This window comes from Tenrec ecaudatus, chromosome 9 (genome assembly GCF_050624435.1).
Source record: "Tenrec ecaudatus isolate mTenEca1 chromosome 9, mTenEca1.hap1, whole genome shotgun sequence".
In the NCBI taxonomy this organism is placed as follows: Eukaryota; Metazoa; Chordata; class Mammalia; order Afrosoricida; family Tenrecidae; genus Tenrec; species Tenrec ecaudatus.
Window position 1 is genome coordinate 140,362,839 of NC_134538.1, and position 27,851 is coordinate 140,390,689.

The 27,851-nt window shown below is 45.6% G+C and overlaps 1 protein-coding gene across 3 annotated transcripts in view; it reads left to right on the top strand.

The window, feature by feature from the left end:
* The first annotated feature begins 2,117 nt into the window (after positions 1-2,117).
* CPED1 (cadherin like and PC-esterase domain containing 1) overlaps positions 2,118-27,851 on the top strand; it is a 325,775-nt gene continuing 300,041 nt past the window's right edge. The window contains exons 1-2 of one of the 3 annotated variants that reach the window (XM_075558608.1): positions 2,118-2,276; positions 2,756-3,214. In XM_075558608.1, the coding sequence (XP_075414723.1) occupies positions 2,978-3,214 (237 nt within the window). In that variant the 5' untranslated portion in view covers positions 2,118-2,276; positions 2,756-2,977. Of the gene's footprint in view, positions 2,277-2,418; positions 3,215-27,851 lie in introns of those variants that run through there. The other 2 variants (XM_075558609.1, XM_075558610.1) reach the window with 2 other exon arrangements.

Below are 27,851 nucleotides of genomic sequence, written 5' to 3' on the forward strand. Positions count from 1 at the left end.
GTTTGGACGCCCATGTCGCTGGGTCTATAACAACGAGAAACCCCTAGGGGGCGCTGCACCTCACAAAATGTAAATGACTGACAGCAGCGCCAAAGGCATGGCTCCTTCCAGAGGAGGGGCCTGAAAACGGTCTTTTCCCACAAGAAGGAGTCTGGATTAGGAAAGGAATGCCTCGTATGTTTCGTGCCTTTGCAGAAGGGCTTTTCTGAGTCTAAACCAGCCCTGGGCACCCAGCGGTCACAAAGCAGGGTGTGGGGGTGAGGGACACCCTCTGCCTACACAGATGACCTCTCTCCCAGGACTCCCTTGAACCTGTTCCGAAAAGTGGACGGAGTTTGCGGAGTTGCCCTAGAGGTCCCTTGTAGGGCTCTTTCTAGAATTTAACTGACTTCTGCACGAAGCCAACGGATGCAAAGATTCATTGGAGGGATGAAAAGCTTGCTGTGCCGTCGCTTTCCGCTAGTCCTACAGGAGGGTTTTCTAGGCGGTAATCATCGCGAATGTTCTAAGCACCATGGACTGCCCGAAAGAACTAAACAAGTCTGTCTGGGACGAAGTACAGCCAGAATGCTCCTTAGAGGCAAAGATGGTGAGACTTTGGACGTGCTGTCAGGAGAGATCGTCCCTAGAGAAGGACAGCATGCTTGGTGAAGGAGAGAGGCAGAGGACAGAGGAGGGGCCTCCAGGAGATGGCGTGGCACTGGCTGCAGCAGCAGGCTCTAACATCAGAACCAACGGCAGGATGGTGCAGCACCTGGCAGTGTCCCTTCTGTGGTACCAGCGTCACTAGGGATGGGAACCGACTGGACGGCACCTAACAGCAACAATCCTTGTGGGAGCAGATTGCCCCTGCTTCCATCTGGGAAGTTTCTGCATGGGTTTGAACAAGCAACTTTTTGGTTAGCAGCCTAGAGTTAAGCCTGGGATCTCAGACCCCTTTTACAGAGTGACCTCACTCACTCACTCACTCACTCACTCACTCACTCACTCACTCACTCACTCACTCACACTCTCACTCACTCATGTACTCACACTCACACATTCACTCACACTCTTACACACTCACTCATTCACTCACTCACTGTCTCACTCACTCAATCACACTCACCCACTGCCATGGAGTCGCTGATTCATAGTAACCCTGACTTACAGAACTGCCTTTGTGGTTTTCGGAGACTATAACTCTTTTCACAAGTAGAAGGCCCTGTCTTTCTCCTGAGGAGCAGCTGGTGGTTTCAAACCGCTGACCTTGTGGTTAACAGCCCAACGTATAATCCACAACCAGCCTTACAAAAACTAGCCATCTGTATAGGGAAATAATAACATTTCAAATAATACCTCAGAACCTTCAATAACCCTTCTCAGGAAGGCCCTTCAAGCACCCCATGTGACAGAGGGGGACGCCCATAGGATTTCCGGGCTGTAATCTTTGCGGCAGGAGCGAGCCCTGGTGGATGGAAGGGTTGCATGTTGGGCTTCGAACTGCCACATCAGCAGTTCGAAACCACCAGCGGCTCCACGGGAGAAAGACGGCTTTCTACTCCCGTAAACAGTTACAGCCTGGGATGAGTTGGCCGTGACTTGATGGCCGTGAGAATCTTAGAGGTAGCAGACCGTCAGTTCTTTCTTTGGTTGGCACACGTACGCCCACAGGAAGAAGAATGACGGAACGACTGGCATCGTATCATCTGATCTGTGAGCTCGCTTACCAAGGAGGGGCATTTTGCGTTCTTTACCCCATTGCCTACCAGAAGGTTTCCAACACCCAAGCCAGGGCCAGACACCCCTCAAGACTAGAGTGGCTTCTCCTGCCCAGAAGGGTAACCTCAATTCCCGGAGGAGAAGAACGCACCCTTTCAGCCTCACCCTCTAGCTTTGCTGGGAATTCGCCAAGGGCTGCCTCAGGGGCAGGGTGATGATCCCGGCGCTCCGACTCCCACCAGGGATGAGAAAGTGAGCAGCACAGGGTGGGCAGCCACGGTTCAGGGGCGATGAGAACGCGGTTCCCAATGCGCGGAACCCCACCATTCCAGGGCCAAGCTGGCTGCCAGGTTCGGCGGCCCGAGCTCCGCCCCCGCGGGCCCCCGCAGCACCGCCCGGCTGGGTCCCGGGGTGGGCCGCTGTGCGTGTGGCCCCGTGTGTGCGCGCGTGTGTGCGCGTGTGTGCACGCGCGATGGAGTGCAGCCCCACAGCTGCGTGTGTCCTGCCGGGGCGGCTTTCCCCAGTCGTCCCCAGGGATCCTGGAAACTTTTTCGGGCTAGAAGGATGAAAAGCGAGTAAGTACTCAGAACTTTGTCCTTTCGCAGGGGCATGGGAACAACGTCCTAGGGATGACCGTGCCCTTTCACACCAGTGCGCTCGACCCCGCCCCCTCCCCCCCGCCCGATTTTTAAGTTAAAAGGCACGAATCCTTACTGGAAAGTAGCAGTTTTTAAAACGGAGTGGAGGGAGACAGTTAGAAAGCAATTTAAAGGGCTGGGCGCCGGGCTGCTGGAGTGACCGGAGGGAGGCGAGGGACAGCCCAGGCCACTGGCCGGCCTCCAGCCACTCGGGGCTGGACACCATTGCGTCCTCGGCGCGCTCCGCAGGCTCCAGACGGACTTTGTCCCGCGGGGGCTTCTCCTCCTTCTCCGGCTGCGGTCGCCCGCGGGGCCGCCGCTCAGCTGGGGTGGGGAGCCCGGCCTGGCCCCTGGGGTACCCTCGGATTTCAGTTGCAAAGACTACTATTTTGATGCCGTTTTTTCTGTCTCCCCAGGCTAGCCGCTCTCGCTAATGGCCTCAGGCTTGGGGAACCATACTTGGCAGTGAACCTTCTTCGGGAAGTTCTCCAGAGGGGATGGTGCAAACTTGACTGAAGTTTGTGGGAGACGGAGAGGAAGACAGATTTGTACTTTTCATGCTGACAAAGAAAAAAAAAAGGGGGCTGCTATGACTTTTTGTGCAGCGTGGACAGGGGCCAAGTGAAGCTGGACTGGTCATGGTCTGTCGCCTAGGGTTGCGTTGTCGTCGGCGATTTTGCCCCCGGCCCTTCTTGGTGGGCTTAGTGGTGGCCATCTGTCTCTTCTACCAGACCCTGACGCTCAGAGGGACAAGGAAGCCCACAGCTGCTGCCCCAAGCTCACCCACCAGCACCCAGGCAAAGCGATGTCCCCAAGACGTCTCAGGGGACAAGCAGTGTGTCCTTCTGTCCGGGAGTGCCCAGGAGATCAACAAGGTAAGACCCGCATCAGCTCTGCCGGGACAATCACAGCAAAGACAGCAGTTGACCTCTGTGTCCTGTCCAACTAAAATTAACCTCTGTGGGATCTGAACAGGATCCAAGGTGTAAACTGCCCGGAGAGGGATCTGATGACAGTCAAAGCGTGTTACTTTCGTCTTGTGTTTGCCTCTTGCAGCCTGGCCTTCCTGTGATCCCTCTGAGAATCCCACTCCCACTAGCTGGCTGAAAATGTGGAGGTGGTGGGAGTGATACAGCTTCCCTCCCAAATATTGGGAAGCTGAGAGAGAAGAAGGTTGGCAATTGAGGACCATAAATCAAATATGGATATACCTAAGTCCATCTCAATGAGTCTCCTCACAGTGGCCAGTATCACGGCCCTGATCGGAAACAGGCTCAAAGCTATACCCACAATTCCACTTACTAATTGGATAAAGTGAATTTTAACTGGGGAACGAGTATCCACAGTGTTGTTTTTGCTTCTGAAACATCGAAAAGCAGAATGTAGATACGTTTCTTCCAAACAATTGGCACTGCTTTGGATGGTTTGAGAACTGAGAGAAATATACGTTATCGTGTTTGTTCACTGTTGGGGTTCATTTTACTAATCCATGCTTTAAACACATTCGGTAGAATTTCTGTTTTAATAAAACCCTACGCCCATGTTTGCCATTGACATAATAACCTAGAAAACAGTCTAGTGTAAAGGAAAAACGGAATTAAAAAAAGCACAGTGGCAAAGCCATTGAATTCCAGGCAACCTCAGCGAACACGGTAGTGAGCTAGCTCAGGGCATCCGGAAGCAGCAGCTTGCCTATGAAGTGGAGAGCCGCAAAGCTGATCTTACTGGCTCGTGGTGGAAGATTCCATCCCGGCTCCTGACTTCTGGTTGGCGAAAGATAATGAGCATACCACGGACTACCAGAAGAATTAACAAAGCTGTCTTGGAAGAAGTACAGTCAGAACACTGGCTAGAAGGGAGGATGGCTAGGCTGACTCTTAGGTACTCTAGAGACAAAAAGTATCAGGAGAGACCAGTCCTTGGAGACAGTAAAGGAGGAGATCAGGGAAAATGAGGAAGACCCGCAAAGAAAGGGATTGGCAGTGACTGCGCCCTGTGGGCTCAAACGTAGCCACAATGGCGGGGACAATGTGTTCACTCCACTGGACACAGCACTGCTGTGGCATGGAACCACCCCATGGCACCCACCACTGACAGACAGCACTAGCACCTCTGTCACTACTAACCTTGGAAGTACTTTGACATTTATTTCAGGTCACTTTTAACTCTCTAAGTAAAATCGTCACCATCATAATCATTTTAGAGGAACCCTAAGATTCATGATAGTCAAAAGATGTTAAGACTGGCCACAAGAGGAAGTATTATGACATGATTCATCCCAAACCAAGCTTGTTCCCAAGGAGGCGATTCTGACTCAAAAGGGCCAGCAAGACAGAGTAGCTGTCGTAGGAAGGTTTCCAAGATGGGCATCTTGATGGAAGCAGACTCACAACTTTCTTCTGCAGAGTGGCCAGTGGGCTCAAACTGCTCACCTTTTTTGGGTTTTGTTTGTGGTTAGCCGCCGAGGACTTTAAGCACTGTGCCACCGGGGCTCCTGATGGTTTGTTTGGGGGAACATCAATCGAGCTTCTCAGTTCCTCCTATTTGACTCTTACTCTAAGTAGAGGTAAATTCAAGATCCTGCCAACAAGCAGGAAAACCACAACTATAAGAACTTACCGAAATGCAAATCACAGTAGCTTAAAACCAGGAAAATTCACAGACTCTTAAGAGAGTGATTTTTTGATTAACAAGAATGTCAAGCATCCTGATCATTAAATGTCTGAGAAATACAGAAAAGGGGGTATTTTTAACTAGGAAGACTTCTAGAGGAAACGTCAACTGCCAGAGGGAATCAATTTTTAGATGCTATGAAATAACCGAGGCATGTGTGTGTTCTGTTCATTTATACTGACATTTAACTTATATTTGCATCTTCTTCTTCTTCTTGGTTTTGGATTACCAAACAGATTTATTATGGCTGTGATTTGTGGCTGGTAATGTCCCTCTTTATTTTCTTCTAATATTGAGCAATGTAATTCTTTTTCAAATGGTTGGGATGGTATTGTTCCTTAAATACTTAACATTTTTCCTAAGAAGTCTGGACAAAAAATTTTATATGCTAACTTCACAGCCTTCCTGACTCCCCTGCTTCACTTTACTAGGCTCTTGCTTTGATTGCATCTTTAGGCATATGGTAACTGTTACTGTAGGCTGTCACAGAAAATTCCATTTCAAAGCTTTGGCTCTGCTGCTACTTATAAGCCAGATGAGAGTTATTGGCTGCTTGTCTAAAATACTCAATTTAGAATTTTCTTCAGGGGGAACAAAACAAAAAACCAAGGCCATGCTTCCCTGCCCTAACTGTTAAGTCTTAAATATTTTAGCCATAAGCTAGATTCTAAAATTCACAGAGATAAATTGAGAAGACCAGAGAGAGAACTGAGTTTTTAAACATGTATCCTGTACCTCTAGCTGTTGCTGAACTGGTGCCACCTTGAGGTAATGAAAGCCATTTTTAAATAGTTTTATTGGCACATAATCCATATCTCATACAATTCAATAGCTCAATCATATCAAGAAGAACTATACAATCATTACCATAATCAGTTTGAGAACATCTCTCCCCATTGGTGCAATCGCTTTGAAAATGAGTTGCTTAGTCACAATCAGTTCTTGTGTTCCCTCCCCCCACTCCCATGAAGGCCGGTTTTGATTTGAGATAGGAAAAGTGTGGGAAAGAATCAGGTAGAAGTTAGTCAACATCAGATATGAATGAATTCTCCTTAGAACATAGGTTCCTAAAAGAGAACGAACTAGCAACCGGTGTTCAATGGTCTTCCAGATAACTGTCTTCCAGATAGCTGAAATGAAGATAGCAATGCCTTTGGGATAAATACATAGCTCATTCTCAAAAACAACTGTTTCTGTAGAATATTAGAGCATGGAGGAGGTGGAGGAGAAGCAACAGAAGGCGAAGAAATGAAAGATGAGATGACACACGACATTTCTCTCAAGATCTGGAATACCACTTTTAGGCATTTTAAAGGCATTACATGGTTTTTCTGGGTATGTATTTTGGGTTTTACTATTCCCAATATTGGAAAGCCAACACAATCATGTCATACATATATTTGAAGGCTACTTAAGACATCTGGTTTGGGCCTAGGGCTCATGATGCTCTTAAGAACCTGGGTATATACAATGTCTCTGAAACCCAGACTTTGTGCTATGAATAAGTACGCACAGTACAGTTGTCTGGGAACGATTTGGATCCCCTTCAGCTTTTCAGAGCTAAACTCATTTAGAAAAATACTGAAAATACTTAGAAACAAGTACATTTAAACTCAAAACTGATTGTACAGTCTAACTTGTGTGTAAGTCAAGTCCAGGATATATAAGATGGTTCTGGACTTATAAATATGAAACTGGAAAAGAATTCTGAAATACTCCCAATTTTGACAGTGAGATATGGTGTTTCAGTGAATGTTAGTTTCCTGCAGGGATGGACATTCAGAAACCCTTGGCTGTTTCTCTGACAAAATATTCAAGAGTATTTCTTGACTCATAGTTTTTTGGTTGCTTTTTTTTTTACTCATAGTTTTCATGCATTCACGAATACAAAGTATATCTCTTCCAGTATTTTTTGTTCCAAGTGGGTTTAAGACATATTTTTAATTCTATACCAGTCTAGTCATGGTTGGTTGTATAGCAGCAAATCGCCAGAGCTGTGGTGGGATCATCGGTTATAAGTTGGCTGCCAGCCTATAAGGCTGGCAGTTTGAAGTCACCAGCCCCTCTGTGGGGGGAGAGATGAGGTGTTCCCCTCGAGTAAAGAGTTAGTGGGACCTAGGATATCACTATAAGTTGGAATCAATCTGACGGCAGTGAATTTGGTTGATTTTCCAAGACCAAATATTTGACCATGGTGACTGTGCCCTTGAAGCCTTTGCAGTAGGATCTGGTTCAATGTCTAAAGCTGGTTTCGTTTCACATTGAGATCGTGCTATAGCATAATGGTATCTTATAGGTGGTATATAGGTGCCCTTGAACCAGTTCTGACTCTCCTACAAACAACTGAAGAAAACGCTGCCTGGCTCTGGGTCCTCCTCAATATTGTTCTATGAACCCATTGCTGCAGCCACAAGGCTAATCCATTTCTTCAGGGCCTTCCTCTTTCTCCCCGACCCTCTGATTTACAAACATGATGGCCTTCTCCAGCGCTTGCTCACTCCTGGCACCACATCTAAAGTATGCGAGATGAAATATCGCCATTCTTGGTTCTGGGGAGCATTCTGGTTGTCCGTCATGCAAGACAGACTGGCCCCTCTTCTGGCAGCCTGTGGCATGGATATTCAGTCTACTTCACCAACACCTCCGTGTAAAGACGTTAATTCTTCTCCAGTCTTCCTGGCCCAGCGTTAGCAGGCGTTTGAGGCCATTGAAAAGACAACAACATGGCTTGTGAACATGTGCACAGCCTTCCTCTGGCAACAGTTTAATTCTCCTTAATTATTATTATTTTTTTTTCTTTTTGCCATTTGAACCTTCCAAAGGGCTTTACTAAGAAGGGTGGACTTTTATCATTTATTCTGGATTTTCTCCCAGCACTGGTGATTTAAATTTGGCTGATACTCTGCCGTGTCTTAAAATTATTTCAATTTAATATATAAACATCGCTGTGCTTTCTTCTCTGAAGTAGGTCATTCAGTAGATTTACTTCTTTTCATGGAATCCAGGGCTCGAATGTTTCATAACACAGGAAGCACATTAAATTATAAACAGAAACAATGAAAGAAGATTTCCTAAGCCCATGCTCCTTTCATGGAAACTTGCTCTTGGAGGAATAAATACAGACTGCACATAGCCATGTGTTTCTGATTATCACCTGCTGACGCTGCACAAGGAAAACCACGGTTTCTCTGACGGGGGCTGGTCTTTGCTTTTTCCATCTCTTGCTGCCACTCCGTTCTCTGTGATTTCTCTTTTCTACCGGCTCTGGCCAAAGCCCCATGGGAATCGGTGGATATGGCCATTAAAACTCCATGGTAATTAATTTTATTCGTGTTTCTAATAGTGAACCATTTATTTAACATTTGAAGATGATTTTTGACAATTAGTTTCTCTCAGGTTTTCTAGAGAACGGAACCTGAGACACCTTTATACTAAGACTTTCATGGCAGGTGGCATCCCAGAGGATGCAAGGGTGAGGGAGGGAGGGAGGGAGGGAGGGAGGGAGGGGAAGGAGGAAGAGTGCAGACACACGTGGGTGCGCTATTGGAAGACAGATCCTGAGAGACTGATGAAACCGCTGTCTTTCAGAACAGGCACTGGAGGAAAGAGATAGCAAAGGTGCCCACCTTATCGGCTGGTTTTCTCCTCCTGTCTCATTCATTGGCATCTTTCATACAACATCCAGGGAGTATTGCCTGGCACTGCATAGAAGCCTCTGAAGGAGCCAGGGCCTGGGTGTTTTCATGCCGGGTGGATTGCTCTCTCCTTGTCAATCAGTCTTGTACATTCGCTCCCAGGTGTGTGGCGACAGAGGTGGTGAAAGCAGTAGTGTTATGACCACACCAACAGCCTGAGAAATGTCCACTAGGGCGTTATCTGGTCCGCAGAGGGTGTTGTTGGGAGGTGCCATTGAGTCTATGTCAACTTACAGGACCCTATAGATCGGAGTAGAACAGCCTTCAGGTTTCTAGGCTGTACTCTTTCCAGGAGCAGTGTGCCAAGCCTTTGTCCCATGGAGCCAGTCACTGTATAGGCTCAAAAGGAAGGAGAATCAAACTCAGCATCAGTCGGAGGCCAGTTCCCATAAAGCAGAGGTCCGATGTGACTCTGGTCTCCCACCTTCTTGGCCCATTCTGCCACCGTTCTATCTCTCAGCACCCCCTACTTCTCTCTCTGCTGAGTTTGCTCACTCCTTGCCATCGCCACCCAGAACTGACACGTAATACTCATTGGGAAGTTGACAGGTTACAATTCAGGATCATCAATGTTCAGGATACAGTTCTTCGGTCAGAACAGCCTTTTCTCAGCCATGCCCACAAATGTGCCTCTCTCTGGTCCATTGACATGGCCACTTGTGCCAGCCAGCCTCCTGCTCAAAGACACGCGGATCTGTTTGCTCCATGCTCTTGGCGTTGGTGCTGCCACTCCTACCAAGTCATCTGGGGGTGATTTATACAGAGACGTATGAAGTAATTCACCACTTCACGAACACCCACCAGGGGATTGTCTAGTGTTAACTTAGTGTTGTTGTTAGGAGCCATTGAGTCAATGTTGACTCCAAGTACCCTGTCTGTCAGAGTAGAAACAAACTCCGCAAACTTGTGACTATTGACAGGATGCCTTCATATCATGACCCCAGGGGGCAGGATGTAGCTGCTCCTGTGGGCTCCCGAGACGGGAACTCTTTACAGGGAGTAGAAAACCTCATCTTTCTCCCAGGGAGCTTCTGGTAGTCTCAAACCACTAACCCTGTAGTTAGCAGTCTACCCTGACTCTTGACATGGAGTCGCCTAGGGCTCTCTGGGGGTTATCTTTCCTGGAGCAGCTCACCTGGCTTTTCTCCCACTGAGCCATTAGGTCAGTTTGAACGGCTGATGTTTTGGGTAGAAGCCGAATGCTTAATCCATCATAAATGTAAAAATGTGCTTTTATTTTGGGGAAATGGCCTTGCTTTTCTTTTTATACACAGTTTATAAATATTTCACTAAGAGCCTTTCTCTCCACCTGAAAAGAAAAAAAAAATTTCCCTGCATCTTTACCTTTTTCTTCTTCCTCTATTTCCTCCATATATTTATTTTCACTTTACATTCATTTTGTAAATGTTTAGTTAGCAGATTATAGGTGCCAGGCACTTCATATATAGAAAAGCCAAGACAGCCATATGACTAAACACTAGAGATGCAGAAATAAAAGTCCATGTGAGACAGACCAAGGAGGAAACACAAAGGGAGGAAAATGGTAAGTATATGGGAGGCATCTTTTTGAAAAGTGAGCAGGACCTAGAGATGATGAGGACCTGGGGGGGAAAGAAGTATCACAAGCAGAAAAACACACGTGAGAAAAAGAAAGCAGCCTATTACATTTGGCAAATGTACAATATATTGTATGCCATGCGTGTGTGTGTGTGTGTGTGTGTGTGTGTGTGTGAGCAAAAAGGGAGGGGGGAGAGAGAGAGAGAGAGAGCCACAAGATCAAGAAGGCAGGTGGATGAAGTAGAGATTTCAGCAGGATGCAGAGGTGGAAATGTGGGCATGATGAAGCCTCGGGATTCTGTCCTGTAGGCAACCGAGAAACCCTGAATAATTGCAAATAGAGAGTGGTATGACTAAACTCAGGCTTCAGAGAGAACATTCCAGAATGTGCTACGTAGCATGAACTAGAGGGGTAGAACTGATAGTAGGTGGGCTAGGTAGGAAGCCATTTCAAAATGCCTCTCTTCTGGGCCAGCCTTACCTCCTTCAGGGGCTCCTGAGCCCTCCATTAACCCCTTTCCAGACTGGCTCCAGGGTCCCCTCTATAACATGGTCAGCTCCGGACCTTCCCTTGGCACATCCCTGCTACCAGAGAACGCACTCAGAGCTATGAAATAGGAAGTTTTCTATGGACCTGTTAATACCCCAATTGCCTTGAATCGATTTGGAAGTAGGCCACCTTCCTTCCCAGGCACCTCCAGCGGACTTAATTCTCCAAACTTTGTGTTGAGAGCTGAGCATGTAACTGTTTGTAACCACCCGGGAATTGTACATCTGCATTCTCTCTCCCCATCTCTCCTTCCCTTCAGGCAGACGCTAGCTGGTTCTCTTCACATGAACTTCCTGGCCTCCTCATCCTTGGCATTTGATCTACTGAACATTCTCTCTCAGTGACCTTGTAGTTGGCAGATCCAGTATTATGGCCTGATTCAGTAATCTATTTTCCATCCACATCCTTCTTTCACATACTTTACATTATTGGGCACTAGCACTGCCTTTTAAAAATTATTATTAAAAGATCATTTAACTTGGGGGCTCTTCCAGCTTTATAACAATCCATACATCAATTGTATCAAGCATATTTGTACATATGTTGCCGTCACTATTTTCTAGACATTTACTTTCTATTGAGCTCTTGGTATCAGTTCCTCTCTTCCCCCACCCCACTCCACCCCCCAACCTCGTGACCCCTTGAAAAATTATAAATTATTATTTTCATACCTTACACTGATTGCTATCTCACTTCCCTCATGGTTTCTGTTGTTTGTCCCCCTGGAGTTGTGTGTGTGTGTGTGTGTGTGTGTGTGTGTGTGTGTGTGTTTATGTGTCAGATCATTGCTATCGGTTCCTCCTCCTCCCCTTCTCTGCCCACCTTCCCTTCCCATTCTGGTATCGCTACTCCCATTCCTGTTTCTGGATTCAGTGTGTTGTGAGGTCTTATCTCTTATCTGTACCTGTGTACATGCTCTAGTCTAGCCCACTGTGAAAGGCAGTACTTGGGTGATGAGAGTGGGGGGTTGAGGAAGCCTCAAGGAACCAGAGGAATATTGTGTGTTTCATCGGTGCTTTACTGCACCCTGGTTGACTCATCCCTTCCTTGTGACCCTTCTGTGAGGGGCTGTTTCACTGTCTGCAGATGGGTTTTGGGTTCTCTGCTCTGACCCTCTTTATTCTCAACAATACGGTTTGTTTTGAGTTTTCCGATGTCATTTGCTCGGTCCCAAAGACACCTCATGATCACACTGGTCTTAGGAACCAAGACACCGCTCCTCTATCCATCTCCAGGCGGGTCTGCCCACATGCAGATATGCCCACATACAAGTTCCACTGGTGTGAAGACTGTTACTCATGCTACACCATGCTTCAAGACAACATTTCATTTATTTGTCATTAGAAATAAATATTTCACAATATATAATTACATATTGCTTTTGTGATTCATTACTATGCTTTCATTAGGTTCAATATGTAACAATGAAAATGCATCCTGCATATCAGATATTTACATTATGATTCTTAACAGTAGCAAAATTAGTTATGAAGTAGCAACAAAAATAATTTTATGGTTGGGGGTCACCACATGAGGAACTGTATTAAATGGTCATGGCATTAGGAAAGTTGAGAACCACTGCCCTCGACGCTGTATATTTTGATAGCCAGGCACCATCCACTTTGTTCACCACATTTGTTTATGCACCCATTTTGTCTTTAGCAACTGTGCTGGGAGGGTGAGCATCACAGAATGCCAGATTGTTAGAACAAAGTGTTCTTGTATTGAGGGAGAGTATGAACAGAGGTCCGCAGTCCATCCACTACCTCAGTGTATTACCAAATAAATATATGTACCTAGGCCAGTACCTCTATTGTTATGGATTAATGTATTTACATATGGACTCACCTATGCTTACACCTCTACCCATAGCTTTCCTTCTTAGATCGTTCCTCTGTTTCCTTTTCCTTCCTCCTATCCACCATCACGTTCACCTACTTCCATCTCTTGGTCATTGCTCTCAGCTAGATTGCTGTTGCTCCAACCCCCCCAGGATCTCTTGCTTTCTTTCCTTCTATGCCTACCATTCAGCGGTGGAATCTTCATCACTACTTCCTTTGGGTGTACACTCCAAGTTATCCTTTTATTTTGTTTATTTATCTTAAAACCTTGTGAGTGTGATGTAGGTGAAGCTTTACGGAGCAGACCATGCATTTTGCATTCAGACCTTTGCACACACTTTGTTTCAAGTCACTCAATCCCAATCCCCTGATTAGATCTTGGCTTGTCCCACTTCCTCCCAGGGTTCCCGGTTACCATTCCTTTTTCTTCTGTCATGCTCTGTCCTTGGAGAAATGCTGCCTTTTCATCTTAAACGGTTGGTTCCTCTAACCCATGGGTGAGTTCAATCTTGACACGAAGCGTGAGGAAGTGCTATATTCTCAGGGGTCCCAGCCGTCTCTCCCTGCCAGTAAGCCTCGTGTCCTTTATGATTTTGAGTTTGGGTCCACATTTTTTCTCCCACTCCATCTGGGACCTTTTAAATGAGACCCTTTTCAGAGTGGTTGCTAGTGTAGCTGAGCCTCCCCTACTTCTGCTCTCAGGGTGGGGGAGACTGATCTTTGCATAGCTGGTTACCAACAACTCTTTCTTGAAATACCCCTTGGGCATGTCATGACCCCACAGGGTTTTTAATTGATCTTTCTGAGAGGTTTCCTCGCCAGACTCATCTCCATCTCTGGAGATGAACAAAAGCATCCCCAAGCTTAGTTCATTGGATCTTTAAGATTCTAGTCTGAAATCTCTTTTCGTTGATGAAATCAACTTTGCAGACTGTTGAACAGATAACCAGTCTGGAACAGATAACCAATCATTTTGATTTTATCCCTGTCCTCTCTGATCTGCCCCCTCAAGCCCCTCGTATTTGTTGCTGAGCAGCACCAGAAATCATCCAAACTCAAATTATCTTCCCTCAACATGTCCGTGCCTCAAACACCCCACGCTCCTTTTTTCTGGGCACAGAATTCCCCTCCCATCGCTGCCCTGGCGTCTGAGTTAAACCTTAGGGTCCTTGGTATTTTTTGGTCCTTCTCCACGCCTCATTCCTCCCAAGTTTGTCAGGCCTGGCTTCCCACCAGATCCTCAGGCCTGCCGCGGAACCACATGGTCAGCCCCAAATTAGAAAAGGCCACAGCATTCCTGCCTTGCTCACAGCACACAGTCTAACTTGGGAGTTGCTTTCCAGTCCTCTTCCAGTCCCTAGGCCCTCGTCCGGACCTGGAGACCAGCCTGTGCTCGCCGCCCTCCACCTACACATCCTGTTCCTTTTGTGCCTCCGAGCGCCGGGTTCCATCCGAGGGCCTGACTCCCACGTGGGTCTTGGTTATTTGAGTCATTTTAGCAAACTCACCTTCCTCGTTGCTGTTGACTTCTGTCTGGTTGGTGGAAAGTTGGGTTTTCCTGAATCCCCCCAATGAAACCCAGAAAATAGCTAAATGTATCCCCAAACCTTAGAGTCTACCTTCATACCTCAACGCCGTGTCCTCAGCGGCACCGATGTAGACTTGTCATCGTTTAAACAGTTACCTTCTCAGCTGCCTCCACACTCTAAGCTGTCGATACACATCCCGTACAACCATCGCTGCCTTCTGCCTCTGCCTGACGTTGCTTCACCTGCTCTAGACCGCTCTAGAAACCTGCATAATCACGCAAACATTCTGAAATCTATGAAATCGCATCATCTCCGGGATGGTGGCCCTTGACTTCCTAACTAGATATATGATCTAAAAAAAACCTAGGAAGCTTACTTTTCCTGAAAATTGATTACTCGCTGGTAGTTATGTAGGAACGAAGGAGCATCGGAATGTTAGAGGAGGTAGCAAGTTCGAGATCACTAGTTTCCTCCTCGTTGTAGGTGAGCTACACGAAGCTTAAAGAAAGAGAGTGGCTCTCTCAAAGGAACATCAAGTCACTGTCCACATCCAGTTGACCAGGAGGCCAGGACTGAACCCCGAGTGGTGGACTTTCTAAGTTAAACAAACTGTCTCCGTTCACTGGGAGAAAGAGTAGCTAACTACTGAGCTCTGGAGTCAAATGGCCTCCTCCACTCCATTTCCTATGCTGGCCACATTTCTTGACCTCTCTGGAATTTCGTTTTCTCTCCTATAAAATGGGGCCTCAGAAGGCTACTCTTAGGCTTGTTGTTGTTAGGTTCTTTTGCATCAGTTTTGACACATAGCAAGGCTGTGTACAAGCGAATGAAACGATGTCCTGTCTTGCATGATCTTTGCAGTTGTTAAGCCTTTCGTTATAGCTACTGAATCAATTCATCTCCTGAGGGTCTAACTCTCCCCCCCCACCCCCTTATCCATAACTTTACCAAACATGATGTCTTTGGCAAGGACTGGTCTCCCCATTAACTTTAAATGAGACAAATGATGTAAAACATTTAAAATGTCTGACAGAATGAAAGTAGTCAATAAATATTAATGATCAAAATAATGGTTAACTTTCTTGAGGCTCCACTCCTCTCTGCAGCCTCTGTAGATCCTCATGTTGGGCTTTCCCAAGGTAGGTGAGCAACTATTGGCAGCTGCATTGAACATATGTAGTTGCCAGGGGACATTTGAGATAACAGCCCTGTGGCGTCCCTCCCACTCACTATCATTTTGTCTCTGGCTTGTCTCTCTAGACAACTATGCCCATTTTTCCTGATTTTACATATCCCTGCATTCTTAAATCATACAGGGTGACACCCCCAACCCCCCTGCACAGACCACCCTTCATGAATCTCATTGCATAGGTCATGATTTTCTGGAGATTCTAGCCACACCTTAAACATGTCAAAAAACAAATGAACTCACCAGCTACCTCATGAAATATGTTCACTATTTTGTGTTTGTTTACTCTTAAGTGGCTTAAATCAGCTCGATGAGGCTGTATAACATAAAAGTGAAAATGCCTGCATTCTGGAGTCTGCATCTCTGGGCTCAAATCTCAGCCCCTGTCGACGTGAACTTTGAGACCTGGTGGTAGTGCAATTATGGCTTGGTCTGCTAACACAGCAGTTGGAAACCACCAGCTGCTCCTCCGGAGACAGATGGAGCTTTCTACTCTCGCTAACAGTTCCAGTCCGGGAAATCCAGAGGGGCAGTCGACCCCTTTTTACAGGGATGCTATGAGTCGGCAAGGACTCAATGCTAATGAATTTTGGAGTCGTTCAACCTTGGAAACAAAAACCTTTCTCTGCTCCAGTTTTCTCAACTCTCTCATATCATCTTCCACTGCTTCTGTCCCTGGCCCCAGTTGCTTCTATTGCACATGATTTCTTGTGTCTAATGCTTGCCATGACTGAAACCCGCTGGGATGGGCATATCATGCCTCTCTCACCTGGACTTGTTCCTGGTTTTTGTTTGGAAAGTCTTGTGCCACCAATCCATCCACAACTTTGGTCTAGATATGCCCTTTTAAAATATCAAAGCAGATCTGACCATGACTGCAATACCCTTTCCTTCTTCCTTGTGTCAACTTGACGGCACATGTCTTTCATGATGTACTACTCTCATCTTCTCTTTCCCCTCCCCCAACTCCATCCTCTACTGAGATGGGAACTTCAGACTTCCTTTCTCGTCATCCTCCCTCAGGCCACACACACTCTTTATGGACCTTCACCTTTGCCAGCAATGTTCCCGGGCCTGCCTTCTCTGCACACTCCTACCTACCATCATGACTTCTCAAGTTCTCGGAGCCCATCTGAATCTCCCTACAATTCCATTAGTCATTCTATGCCAGCGGTTCTCAAGCTGTGGGTCAAGACCCCTTTGGAGGTCAAATGACACTTTCGCAGGGTTCGCCTAAGACCATCGGAAAACACGTATTTCTGATGGTCTTAGGAACCAAGACATGGCTCCTCCGTCGGTCTCCAGGCGGGTCCGCCCACATGCAGATCTGCCCACATACAAGTACCGGCATGCAGACTGTTACCCATGCCACACCACGCTGCAAGACAACATTTCACTTGTCCTTAGAAATAGATATTTCACAATATATAATTACATATTGTTTTGTAATTAATCACTATGCTTTCATTATGTTCAATTTGTAACAATGAAAGTACAGCCTGCATATCAGATATTTACATGACAATTCATCACAGTAGCAAAATTATAGCTATGAAGTAGTAATGAGAATCATTTTATGGTTGGGGTCAGCACAACACGAGGAGCTGTGTTAACGGCATAGGAAGGCTGAGAAGCTCTGCTCCATGTTGTTTTGAACGTGTCCGTCATGCCGCTATTGCTGCACGCTTCTTACTGGACTGTGTATGCCAGCACATGTGTACCTCCTGAGAAACGGATACTTCGTTTAGGGCAGATGGTGTTGTTCTTGAATGCACAGTCCACTGCCCAGAACACAGTAGGCACTCAAAGAAGGGGAACTGAATAAAACACCTTTGGAGGCCCATTTAAACTGCGCATGCACAGTTACATTTATGGGCTAAAATAATTTTCATTTAGAGTAAGTGGTTGAAAACCTCCCAAGGCTTTTTCAGAGGGGTCACTCTGAGAAGGAATGAACTTGACACACCCAGCGACAGCAACATGAACAATGGTGTGGGTGTATTGGGGCTGGAGAAGCTCCGAGGGTACAGGAGGTTACACTTTGGGTTGCTAACCATAATGTCAGCAGTTGGAAACCACCAGCAACTCTGCAGGAGAATGAGGCTTTCTACTTCCATAAAGAATGACTGTCTCAGAAACCCAGAGAGGCAGATATGCTCTGGCCTAGAGGGTCACTGTGAGTCAGAATGAACTCCATGGGAATGAGTTTAGCTTCGGAGGTTATTTATTTAAAATGATTTTATTGGGGGCTCGTACAACTCTTATCACAATCCATCCATTCATCCATTGTGTCAAGCACTTTTGTACATGTGTTGCCATCATCATTCTCAAAACATTTGCTTTATACTTGAGCCCTGGGCATCAGCTCCTCATTTTTCCCTCTCTCCCCATCTCTCCTCCCTTATGAACCCTTGATAATTTATAAATTAATATTAATTTGTCATGTCTTACACTGTCCGACGTCCCCATTCACCCACTTTTCTGTCCCCCAGGGAGGAGGGACATGTAGATCCTTGTAATTGGTTCCCCATTTCTACCTTACCTTCCCCTTCCCCTCCTGGTTTTGCCACTCTCGTCACTGGTCCTGAGGGGTTCATCTTTCCTAGATTCCCTGTGTTTCCAGTTTCTATCTGTACCAGTATACATCCTCTTGTCTAGTCGGATTTTTTAGGTAGAATTGGGATCATGATAGTGGGGTGTGGGGCGGGGGAGAAAGCATTAAACACTAGAAGAAAGTTGTATGTTTCATGGTTGCCACACGGTACCCTGACTGGCTCATCTCCTCCCAGTGACCCTTCTGTAAGGGGATGTCTAGTTGACTGCAGATGGGCTTTGGGTCTCCACTCCAGCCTCCCCCTCATTCACAATGATATAATTTTTTGTTCTTTGATGCCTGATGCCTGATCCCATGGACACCTCGTGATCACACAGGCTGATGTGCTTTTTCTATGTGGGCTTTGTTGCCTCTCGGCTAGATGGCCGCTTGTTTATCTTCAAGCCTTTAAGACCCCAGATGCTATATTTTTTGATAGCCAGACACCATCAGCTTTCTTCACCACATTTGCTTATGTGCATGCTTTGTATTTATTGATCACATCAGGAAGGTGGGCATCATGGAACGCCAGTTTAATAAAACAAAGTGTTCTTGCACCGAGAGAGTACTTGTGTGGAGGCCCAATGTCCATCTGCTACCTTAATACTAAACCTATAAATTATGCACATAGATTTATTTCCCCATCATATATATATATATATTTTACATATGCACATGCCTGTATTTAGCTTCTATGAATGCCCTTTGCCTCCTAGTTCTTTCCTCTATTTCCTTTTACTTCCCTCTTTCTCCACTATCATGCTCAGCCTTCATTTGGGTTTCAGTAATTCCTCTCAGTTACATTGCCCTTGATCAAGCCCTACCAGGCCTCTTACACCCTCCTCGCCACCAATTTTGGATCACTTGTTGTTCCCTGGTCCCTGGGTTTGTTAACACCACTTCCTTTCCCCCACCTCCCCTTCTCCCATGTGCCCCTGGAACCGTCAGTCTTGTTGTTTCTTCTCCAGATTGTTTATCCAGCCTATCTTATCTAGATAGACTTGCAGAGATAATAAAATGCACAAAAACAAGACAGAGCAAAACAAAGCAGCAAAAGAAAACAAAACAACAACAAATCAATGACACACACAAAAAGAAAAGCCTGTAAGTAGTTCAAGGTCTGTTTGCTGAACTTTAGGAGTGTTTTCCAGTTGAGTTTGATGGGGTGCCACGGCCTGGTCTCAAAGTCTATTTTTGGTATCCCTTGGGACTTCTTGGCTCTGCTCCCTTTGCTGCTCTGTTGCACACCCTTAGTGTTTTGCCTCAGTGTGGTGTGGTCAGATCAGGCACACTTCCCGCACTGTCTCCAGTGTTGTCTCCCATAGGGATGGGTCAGTGAGGGATGTTTTGTCTTTTAATGGAGCCAGCCATATGGTCCTCTCTGTGCATTAGCTACTCTGAGCAGTGATATTGTCCTCAAGGGTTGGTAGTCCAGGCTGCGGTCCACTCTCTCTTCATCTCCCTTCATTTTCTCCTGTGTACTCTGATCAGACATGCCGTTCTCCCTGAGATGTAGCTTCAGTGGTGTCCTCTGAAGTAAATTCTTCTGCGGGGAGGGGTGGCTGTCCACATAGGTGGGATTAGGCCTGGCCCCTCAGACCTCTACTGGTTCCCTGCTTCATGCCAGTTTGTTACATTCACATCTTGGAGCACTGGGTTGAAGTCTGGTCCCTCTTTCCCTGTGGAGATATAAGCAATACGCTCTCCTTGGCTGGGTTTGTGCCCTGTTCCCCCGCCCTACCCATTTATTTATTTAATCTTTTTTCTTCCTCCTTTTTAGTTGGATACTATATGTATCCCTGGATTTGGTCAGGCTCCTGCCATACTACCTGGACCTCACCCCAGGAATGTTTGTGTACAGTAGCTTTTTCCCTATGCCCCCATTGCATTTTTCTTAAAGCTTACCTCAGCAGACTTATGTTGTACTTGTCCTTTTGTGCTTGGCTTACTTCACTTAGTACAATTTCTCCAGTTTTTCCCACGTGATGATGTGCTTCATGCGTTCATCATTGCTTTTTAGGGATGTGCAGTACTCCATTGTATGCATGTACCACCGTTTTTTATTCCATTTGTCTGTTGATGGAAATTTGGGTTGTTTCCAAATCCTTACAATTGAAAACTGTACCGTGATGAACATTGGAGCACAAATGTCTGGCCATGGTTTGTTTCTTGCTTCTTCTATGTATAAACCTAGTAGGGGGGTGGCTGGGTTGTAGGGTAGCTCAATTTCCATCTGTTTTAGATATCACCAGATCGATTTCCATATTGGCTGTACATACCTACAGGTCCACCAGCAGTGGATGAGAGTTCCTGTCTCCCCACAGCCCCTCCAATACTTGTTACTTTCTGGTTTTTTGAATTGGGCTGTCTTTGAGGGTGTTAGGTGGTTTCTCATAGTTTTAATTTGCATTTCTCTTATGGCTAATGATCAGGAACATTTTCTCATGTTTATTGGCCATTTGGATTTCTGCCCTTGTGAAACTTCAGTTCAGGTTCTTTGCCCACCTCCTCAGTTAGTTTTTTTTCAGTGGGCAGTTTTTTTTTCTTTTTGGAAGCAAGCAGAGTATTGTAGATTTTAGTAATAAGGCCTTTGTCTGATGTGTCATTGCTAAAAATATTTTCCCAGTCTGTGGACTCTCTTTTTACTCTCTTGGTGAATTCTTTCGATGTACGCAGGTGTTTTATCTTCATTATATCCCATTTGTCAATTTGTGCCTCCTCTGTGTTTGTGTCTTTCCCTATTTCTGATAGCCTATTTATTCCCTGTGCCAAAGTTCTCAAGTTGGTCCCAATTCTATCATTGATGGCCCTAATAATTTGGGGTTTAACTTCAAGGTCTGTGATCCACCTTGAGTTTATTTTTGTGCATGGAGTTAGATAAGGGTCTTGCTTCATTTTTCTGCAGGTAGATATCCATTTTTTCCAGTACCATGGTGGGAAGAATAGCCCTGGTCTGGTAAATAACTGTGAATATTGGACAGAGGTTCCCACAGCAGCGTAGAACATTGGCAAGTGTTGGCCAAGATGCCTTAGGCCGAGTAAGGCAGTACAGGAGACAGGCAGAAATTACCTCAGTCATGTCAGACCACAGAGGATGCATAAGAGCTCCCCTAGCCACAGAGGCAAGATTTCCCCTGAAGAAGATGAGTGGGACATTCCCTGGTGGAAGGTGGGTGGGCTTCCCTAGCCTTGGGTTATGCTGCAGAGGGTGAAGCTCTCCTAGCTGGGTGAAGGGTCGACGTAAATGCCCTAGGTTAAGGGGAATGGTCTGGAGGTTGGCAGTAGTGTGTGAGAGAAAAGGGAAGAGAAAAGAAAAACAAACCTAAGCCCACCAAGTGGGGGGTTAGAGGGAAGAGAGGGAAGCAAAGTAATAATATAGCAATAATAGAGCTCCAATCCCTAATTGTGGGACTGGAGGAGTTTAATCCCTGCCCTGAGGCTGCAGCAGCAAGCTGTGCTGTGTTGACATAAAGCCCCTGCGCTGGCTCCAAATGATCCAGGCTCTGGCCAAGACAATGTGTGTGTGTGTGTGCGTGTGTGTGTGTGTGTATGGTGTGTGTGTGTGTGTGTGTGTGTGTGTGTGTCTTAAGGTCAAACCCTAGCCAGCCACTGAGGTAAGCCCAAAACCCCCAACTCCTCAAAATCTAGTGGATTTGTGCCGACTTATCTTTATGATGCTCCTCCTTATACCTCTTTGAAGAAATCTCCCCAAAGCCCAATGGTTGACAAAAACCCACAGAGGCAGTTCTAGGTTTGCTATAAGTCAGAATTGACTTGATGTCAGTGACTTTTTGTGGGTGAAAGAACGTTTTACCTCTTTTCTTACATAAACTTTAAAATTTCAAACCCTGCAATGGTCAAACATAACGTTTCAACACTTAAAAGCAATTAAGTTTAGTAAAAAAATGATTGCATTCCAACCTACCTCTATTGCTTATGAGCTTTGAGATCATAGCAAATTTCTTAACCTTTCTGAGCCCCAGTTACCTCATATAAAATTTAGAGTTCACTGTAGTCTCTGCTTAATGTAGAGGGTCCCTATAAGTACCTCACCTAATAAATGTTTGCTATTATAATTTTGTCACTCTTCTGTATACCTGATAGAGATTGGTTAATATAACCATATTCTTCACAGTGTTCATAGGTACTGTAAGAACAAGTCTCTGAAGGACTGCTAGCTCATTACAAGAAATTGGGATTTTTGTTAAATTCTGGTATTTTCACAGTGATACCTGGGTGCGGAGGAGCCCTGGTGGTACAGTGGTTAAGCACTCAGCTACTAACCAAAAGGTTAGTGGCTTGATCCCCTCCAGTGGCTCTGTGTTAGGAAAAGATCTGACAGTCCGCTCCTGTGAGGATTGAAGGCATGACCATTCTTGAGGCAGATCGCCTTGATCACGTGGGGTCCCTGTGAGCTGTAAATAACTTGAAGGCACCCCCTCTCAGAAGGGTCACAAGGAAGGGATTTATCAACCAGGGTATAGTATAACACTGATGAAACAAACACTATTTCTCTGGTTCTTTGAGGCTTCCTCAACCCACCCCCCAGCCCCCCTTTCGTGACCTCAGTCCTGCCTTTCACTGTGGCCAGACTGGATGGAGCATGTACACTGGTACAGAGAAGCCTCACGACACACGGAATCCAGGTCATATAAAACCCACAGGAACATAAATGAGAGTAGCAATACCAGGAGGGTAGGGGAAAGGGGGAACCTACTGAAATGATAGATGCACAATCCCCCCACAGAGGAATGAACAACAGCAATGGGGTGAAGGGAGACAGCGGTGGGTGTAAGGTAGGAAAACAATAATAATTTATAATTTATCAAGGGGTCATGAGGTTGGAAGTGGGAGAAGGAGGGGAAAAAGAGGAGCTGATACCAAGGGCTCAAATAGAAAGAGAGTTTTTAGAAATAGATGATGGCTATATATGTACAAATATGCTGGATACAAGTGATGAATGGAATGTTATAAGAGCTGTTAGAGTCCCCAGTAAGACGATTTAAACATAATTTCAAGAAGAAAAAAGAAAGGATGTACATCCTTGGAAATCCTCTATAGGGCCACTATGAGACAGAATTGACTCAATGGCAGTGGGTTTGGTTGCTTTCAGTCATGTTAAGCAGAGAAACAAATGAATCAAATTCAACACTTCATTTGATTGAGCACAAACCTGAATTTCTGGGAAGAAAACGACTAACATCATGATTCCAAAACTGTGTCAATGAACCCACAGGGACACTAAAGGATACTCTGAATTTTCAAAAGAAACGGCGTTATTTGGCATACTCATATGAAGGGTATTGGTTAAGTTATTTGGACTTAATGACTTAATAAAGAACACTGTAATGGATTTATTTTGATGTAGGAAAACTGTAAAAAACAAACAAATCTTTGAGATCCTAACAGTTCTAAGAATGAGAACGTTTGGATGTCTCTGGATTCATGGTCTAGGGACACTATTGGATTCAGAACATAAACAGTAGGGAATCACTGTTTGGCCGCTGCTGGAGGACCAGAAAGGAGACAAGGGCATCCTTCCCAGCCTCCCGCCTCTCCAGCAGCCCCTGTCCGGCTTACAGACTCTCCAGGCAATCCCAGCCCCCCCCCCCCCCAGCCACTGCCGTCCCTCGGGGAAGTCCACAGGGAAGGGTCTCTGCAGTTCGCTTTGTCAACATCATCTGGTCTTTCTTCCTGTCAACAGTTTCCACTCTTTCACACACCCATTCTACTCACGACTGAACTTTTCTTTTTAAATGTGTTTTTATATTTCAACAAGGTTTGAAGACGGCGGCTTTAAAACCATGCTGATGGGTTCTCAATACATGTGCAGAGTAGTAATGTATATTCAGAAGGCTCTTTGTAGATGCTGTCAGCATACGAACAGCTATGTGAATTCCATGGCTACCTGGTAACTGTTTGATGCTCATGAGTTTCCCTGAGATAGTTGATCAGAGCTGTGTTAAATTTTTATAGTGAAATATGCATATGGGGGAAACACGGCTCCTACTAAGAGAATTTTAAACAAATTCAAACTTGTTCTGGGTTGATACATTTTAATGAGATCTGGATGAAACTCAAAAACGTAGGTAAGCAAGCTACATTAAATTCCTTAGGTTGCAAGGGATTTGTCAGTTTGCAATGCCATTCTGTCTTTAAAGTGTCATTCTGCCTTATGTTTTTTTCTTTCTCAAGATGCTATCAGGAACTTCTGCTTCTTTTTTCCTCTAAGCCATTTTGTTTCTTTTTCAAATGGAATTGGAAACTCACATGTGATAAATACTCTGAAACAGAAACCATTAGATACATTGACATTATATATTTTAAACTGCTTTGCTTTTTCTTCTTCTTTTTTTTATTATCAAGTCTGAGTCTGTGGCCTTTTGGGGTAAAAGGAATGTTTTTGGTTTTATTTCCCCTTTAGTTTCCTTTGAATATTTTTTTCTAGGAAGTCATTCTCACAAACAGAGGATGAGCGCATACTCCAAAACAGGATTTATTTCTCTAACAACCAAGTATGTCAATGTTAGAAAATTGTAGGATGCAATGTGTTTTGTCAACCTTTGGGCTTTTGGAGATGTGCTCAAAGTGGTAGAACTAAGCATCTTGACTTGTCCAGCATGGGGCGTTAGAAGAAAAATAATGGTAAAAGATGAATGAAGTTTTTCTTATATATAAGAATCCTTTTATAAGGTTCCATCAAGTTGGTTCTAACTCATATAAGGACCCTAAAACCAAACCCAAACCAAACTCACTGCCGAGTCAATTCTGACTCATAGCAACCCTAGAGGGCAGGGTAGAAGTGCCCCTGTGAAGTTGTGAGATTGAAACTCTTTAGGGGAGTAGAAAGCCCAACTTTCTTCTTAAAAGGACCGGGGGTGGAGGTGGGTTGTTCAACTCTTACATTCATTCAAAGAACCTAGGGGTACTTATGATCCCAAATAACACATTAACCAAACAAATTATTAAGAACAGCACATGGGTTTGGATGTGCAGAATGGGCCTGATCAATCACATGTTAGAAATATAAGCACCTTTGGTGTCTGAATTCCTTTGCTGGGGATGCAGTGGACACTGGTGAGAACTGTTGTGAAAATGCTCCGCTATCTCCAGAGTTAAACGTTGAATGGTGTCCCCATAAAACATGTGTTGGAATCCTAACCACTACGTATATCTGAGGATGTAATCCTGTTTGCAAACAGACTTTTCTTTGCTGTGTTAATTAGATCATACCCACCCAGGGTGGATTCTAAATCTAATCACTTCTGAATTATAAAAAGACCAGAATAGATGCAAACACAGGCACATAAGGTAAGACAGATGCCAGGTGAGAATTGCCAAAGGCCCAAGGAATTCCCACCACCACCAAAATGGCTGTTAGGCCAGGTTGACCAGAGAAACAAAACTAGTGACACTCATATATATATGTTTAAGAGAGAGTTTTGTATTAAGAAGTAATAATATATCAAGCAAACATCTCAGCCCAGTCCAAATCCAGTCCATAAGTCTGTTACCAGTCCATAAGACCCTCTTCAGACTTCAAATGCAAGGTCACAGACTGGTGGCGCAGTCTTGTGGATCCAATGGCACTGGGTGTATCTCCAGGGCTCTGGCAGGCTTGCCAACAGGAATGTGAAGGAGAGAGAGAGAGAAAGTTCCCAGGATCCTCCTTGTGAGAAGGCTATGCCCATCAGGAGATACCATCAGGCTGTGACCTGATTGACAAACTAAAACCCACCCTTCACTTCTATATCTTCAAGTTGACATGACATTATGTAACTGCCTCAATGGCCAAGACCCTGATTTGAACTTTCAGCCTCAAACTGTAAGAAAATAAATCCCTATTCTTTGGAGCCTCTTACGTGTGGCATTTCTGATATAATAGCACTCCCTCTCACTGTCACTGAGCTGATTCCAACTCCTCGTGACCCCATAGGACAGGGAAGAACTGCCCCTTTGGGTTTCTGAGACTGTAATTCTTTGTTGGAATAGAAAGTCTCATCTTTCTCCTGCAAAGCAGCTAGTAACTTCAAACTGCTGACTTTTCAGTTAAGTAGCCCAACATGTAACCACCACACCACCAGGGCTCCTCAGTGGCACTAGGACACTCAAATACCTAGTAAAGATTCCAAGCCCAAGTCTGTTAGGTATACTGAATAAGAAGTCGAGTTGAGAGCATAATCAGCATTCGGTATGCTATGGAGTTTCAGCAAAAAAGAGGAAGGCTCTCAAGGAGATGGGCTGACACAGAGGCTTCAGCAATGGGCACACCACTGAGGATGGTGCAGGACCCAACAGTGAATCACCCTGTTGTACATACATAAGTCGCTAGGTGTTGGGCTTGACTCAAGAGTGCCTCACAACCAGATGTGGAGGAAAAGCAGCCAACTCTGGTGGTGCAGTGGCTAATGCTCAGCTGCGGACTGAAAGATCAGTGGTTTGAATGCACCCAGTGACCCCGGAAAAGAAAAAAACCTAGTGACCTGCCCCTGTAAGGGTTACAGCTGAGGATGCGGTACGGGACAATTCTCCTCTGTCGTGTGGGATCGCAGTGAGTTGTAGTCCTCCCAACCGCACATGACCACAGCAGCAAATGTGCTTAAAACTGGCCCGGGGCTGGCCGTATCTGACCCCCTCTGGCTTTCCTATTGCCACGAGGCAGGTACCAGGCTTGCCTTGACTACATCTATGTTGAGTTCAATAATTCGTTGCCATGGTCACACTGAACTTACAGGGCTTTAATAGTAGAGGTAAGAGGTAAACATGAAGGAAACAGTCATCGGTCCACAGTGACACCATTGCTCAGCCAGCATCCCAGTCTCTCTCTGATCCTCCACCTCTCAGTCACATGACCTCTGCCTTGGCCGCTGCCTCCATGAAGCAGGCAGACGCCACCTGTTGCTGTGCCTCGTAGTCCCACAGGCTCAGTGTGGCTGCTCTGTCCTGTCTCGTGGTTTCCTTGCTTTGGCCTCTGATCTCAATCTGGCTCCACTGATCTGCCCTATGGTCCCCGTACCAGGGGCTCTGGTGCCTCTGGTCCTGGCCTTTGCCACCGCTGAGATCACACATGTGTTTATTTTCCGATGGTCCTGGGGGTTCTCTCTGTGTCTCTTCTACACAGAGGACTGGTTTTTATGGAGGTGGGGTTTCTGTCTTTCAGCAGACCATACCCCAAAAGAAACATAGGGTGTGACTTGGTTCATATCCTCTACCAAGGTCAGGACAATCCCACCTTAATCTTGTCCATTAGTAAAGCAGAGAACTTTCTCCAAAATGGGATAATGACCACACATAGAAAGTCTCGAATTACAATACAGCACTTACGGAATTGTGGCTAGAAGGGCCATGTTCATGGACTGCATCTCTAAAGGTCTTGGCACAATCGCGGGCTTTGAAGTTAGGTGTTAGTTCAGATCCCAACCTCATCACTTACTAGTTTGAGGGCCATCGTCCCATTTCATCAAACACTTCTCATCTTTTGTCTCCTCATCTGTGAACTGGAGTGAAGTCCTACTGGTGAGCTCTGAGGGTCTTCTTCCCAGAGCCTCCGTGTCCTTCCTTTTCCTAAGAATCGGAGTAGGAGCCTCACCCACAAGAAGAACCTGGAATGGGTCCCACTGTATTGCGTCTAGACGGTGCATGCAGGCCACGCATTTGGTCCTCGCCTTGTGCACCTCCTTCATTATATTTTGCTCAGTCAAACCCAGACGCCTGCTTGTCCAGTGACCTCTGTTCTTGGTCACTTTTCCTCTGTCACAGGGTGGTCAGAAACACCTTCCCTGGGCCTCTCTGGGTTGTGTAAGCTACTTTCGTACCATGGTGAACATGCAGCACAAATTCCTTGACTTATAAGATATAAATCATCCCCCAATTTCCCTAACCAAT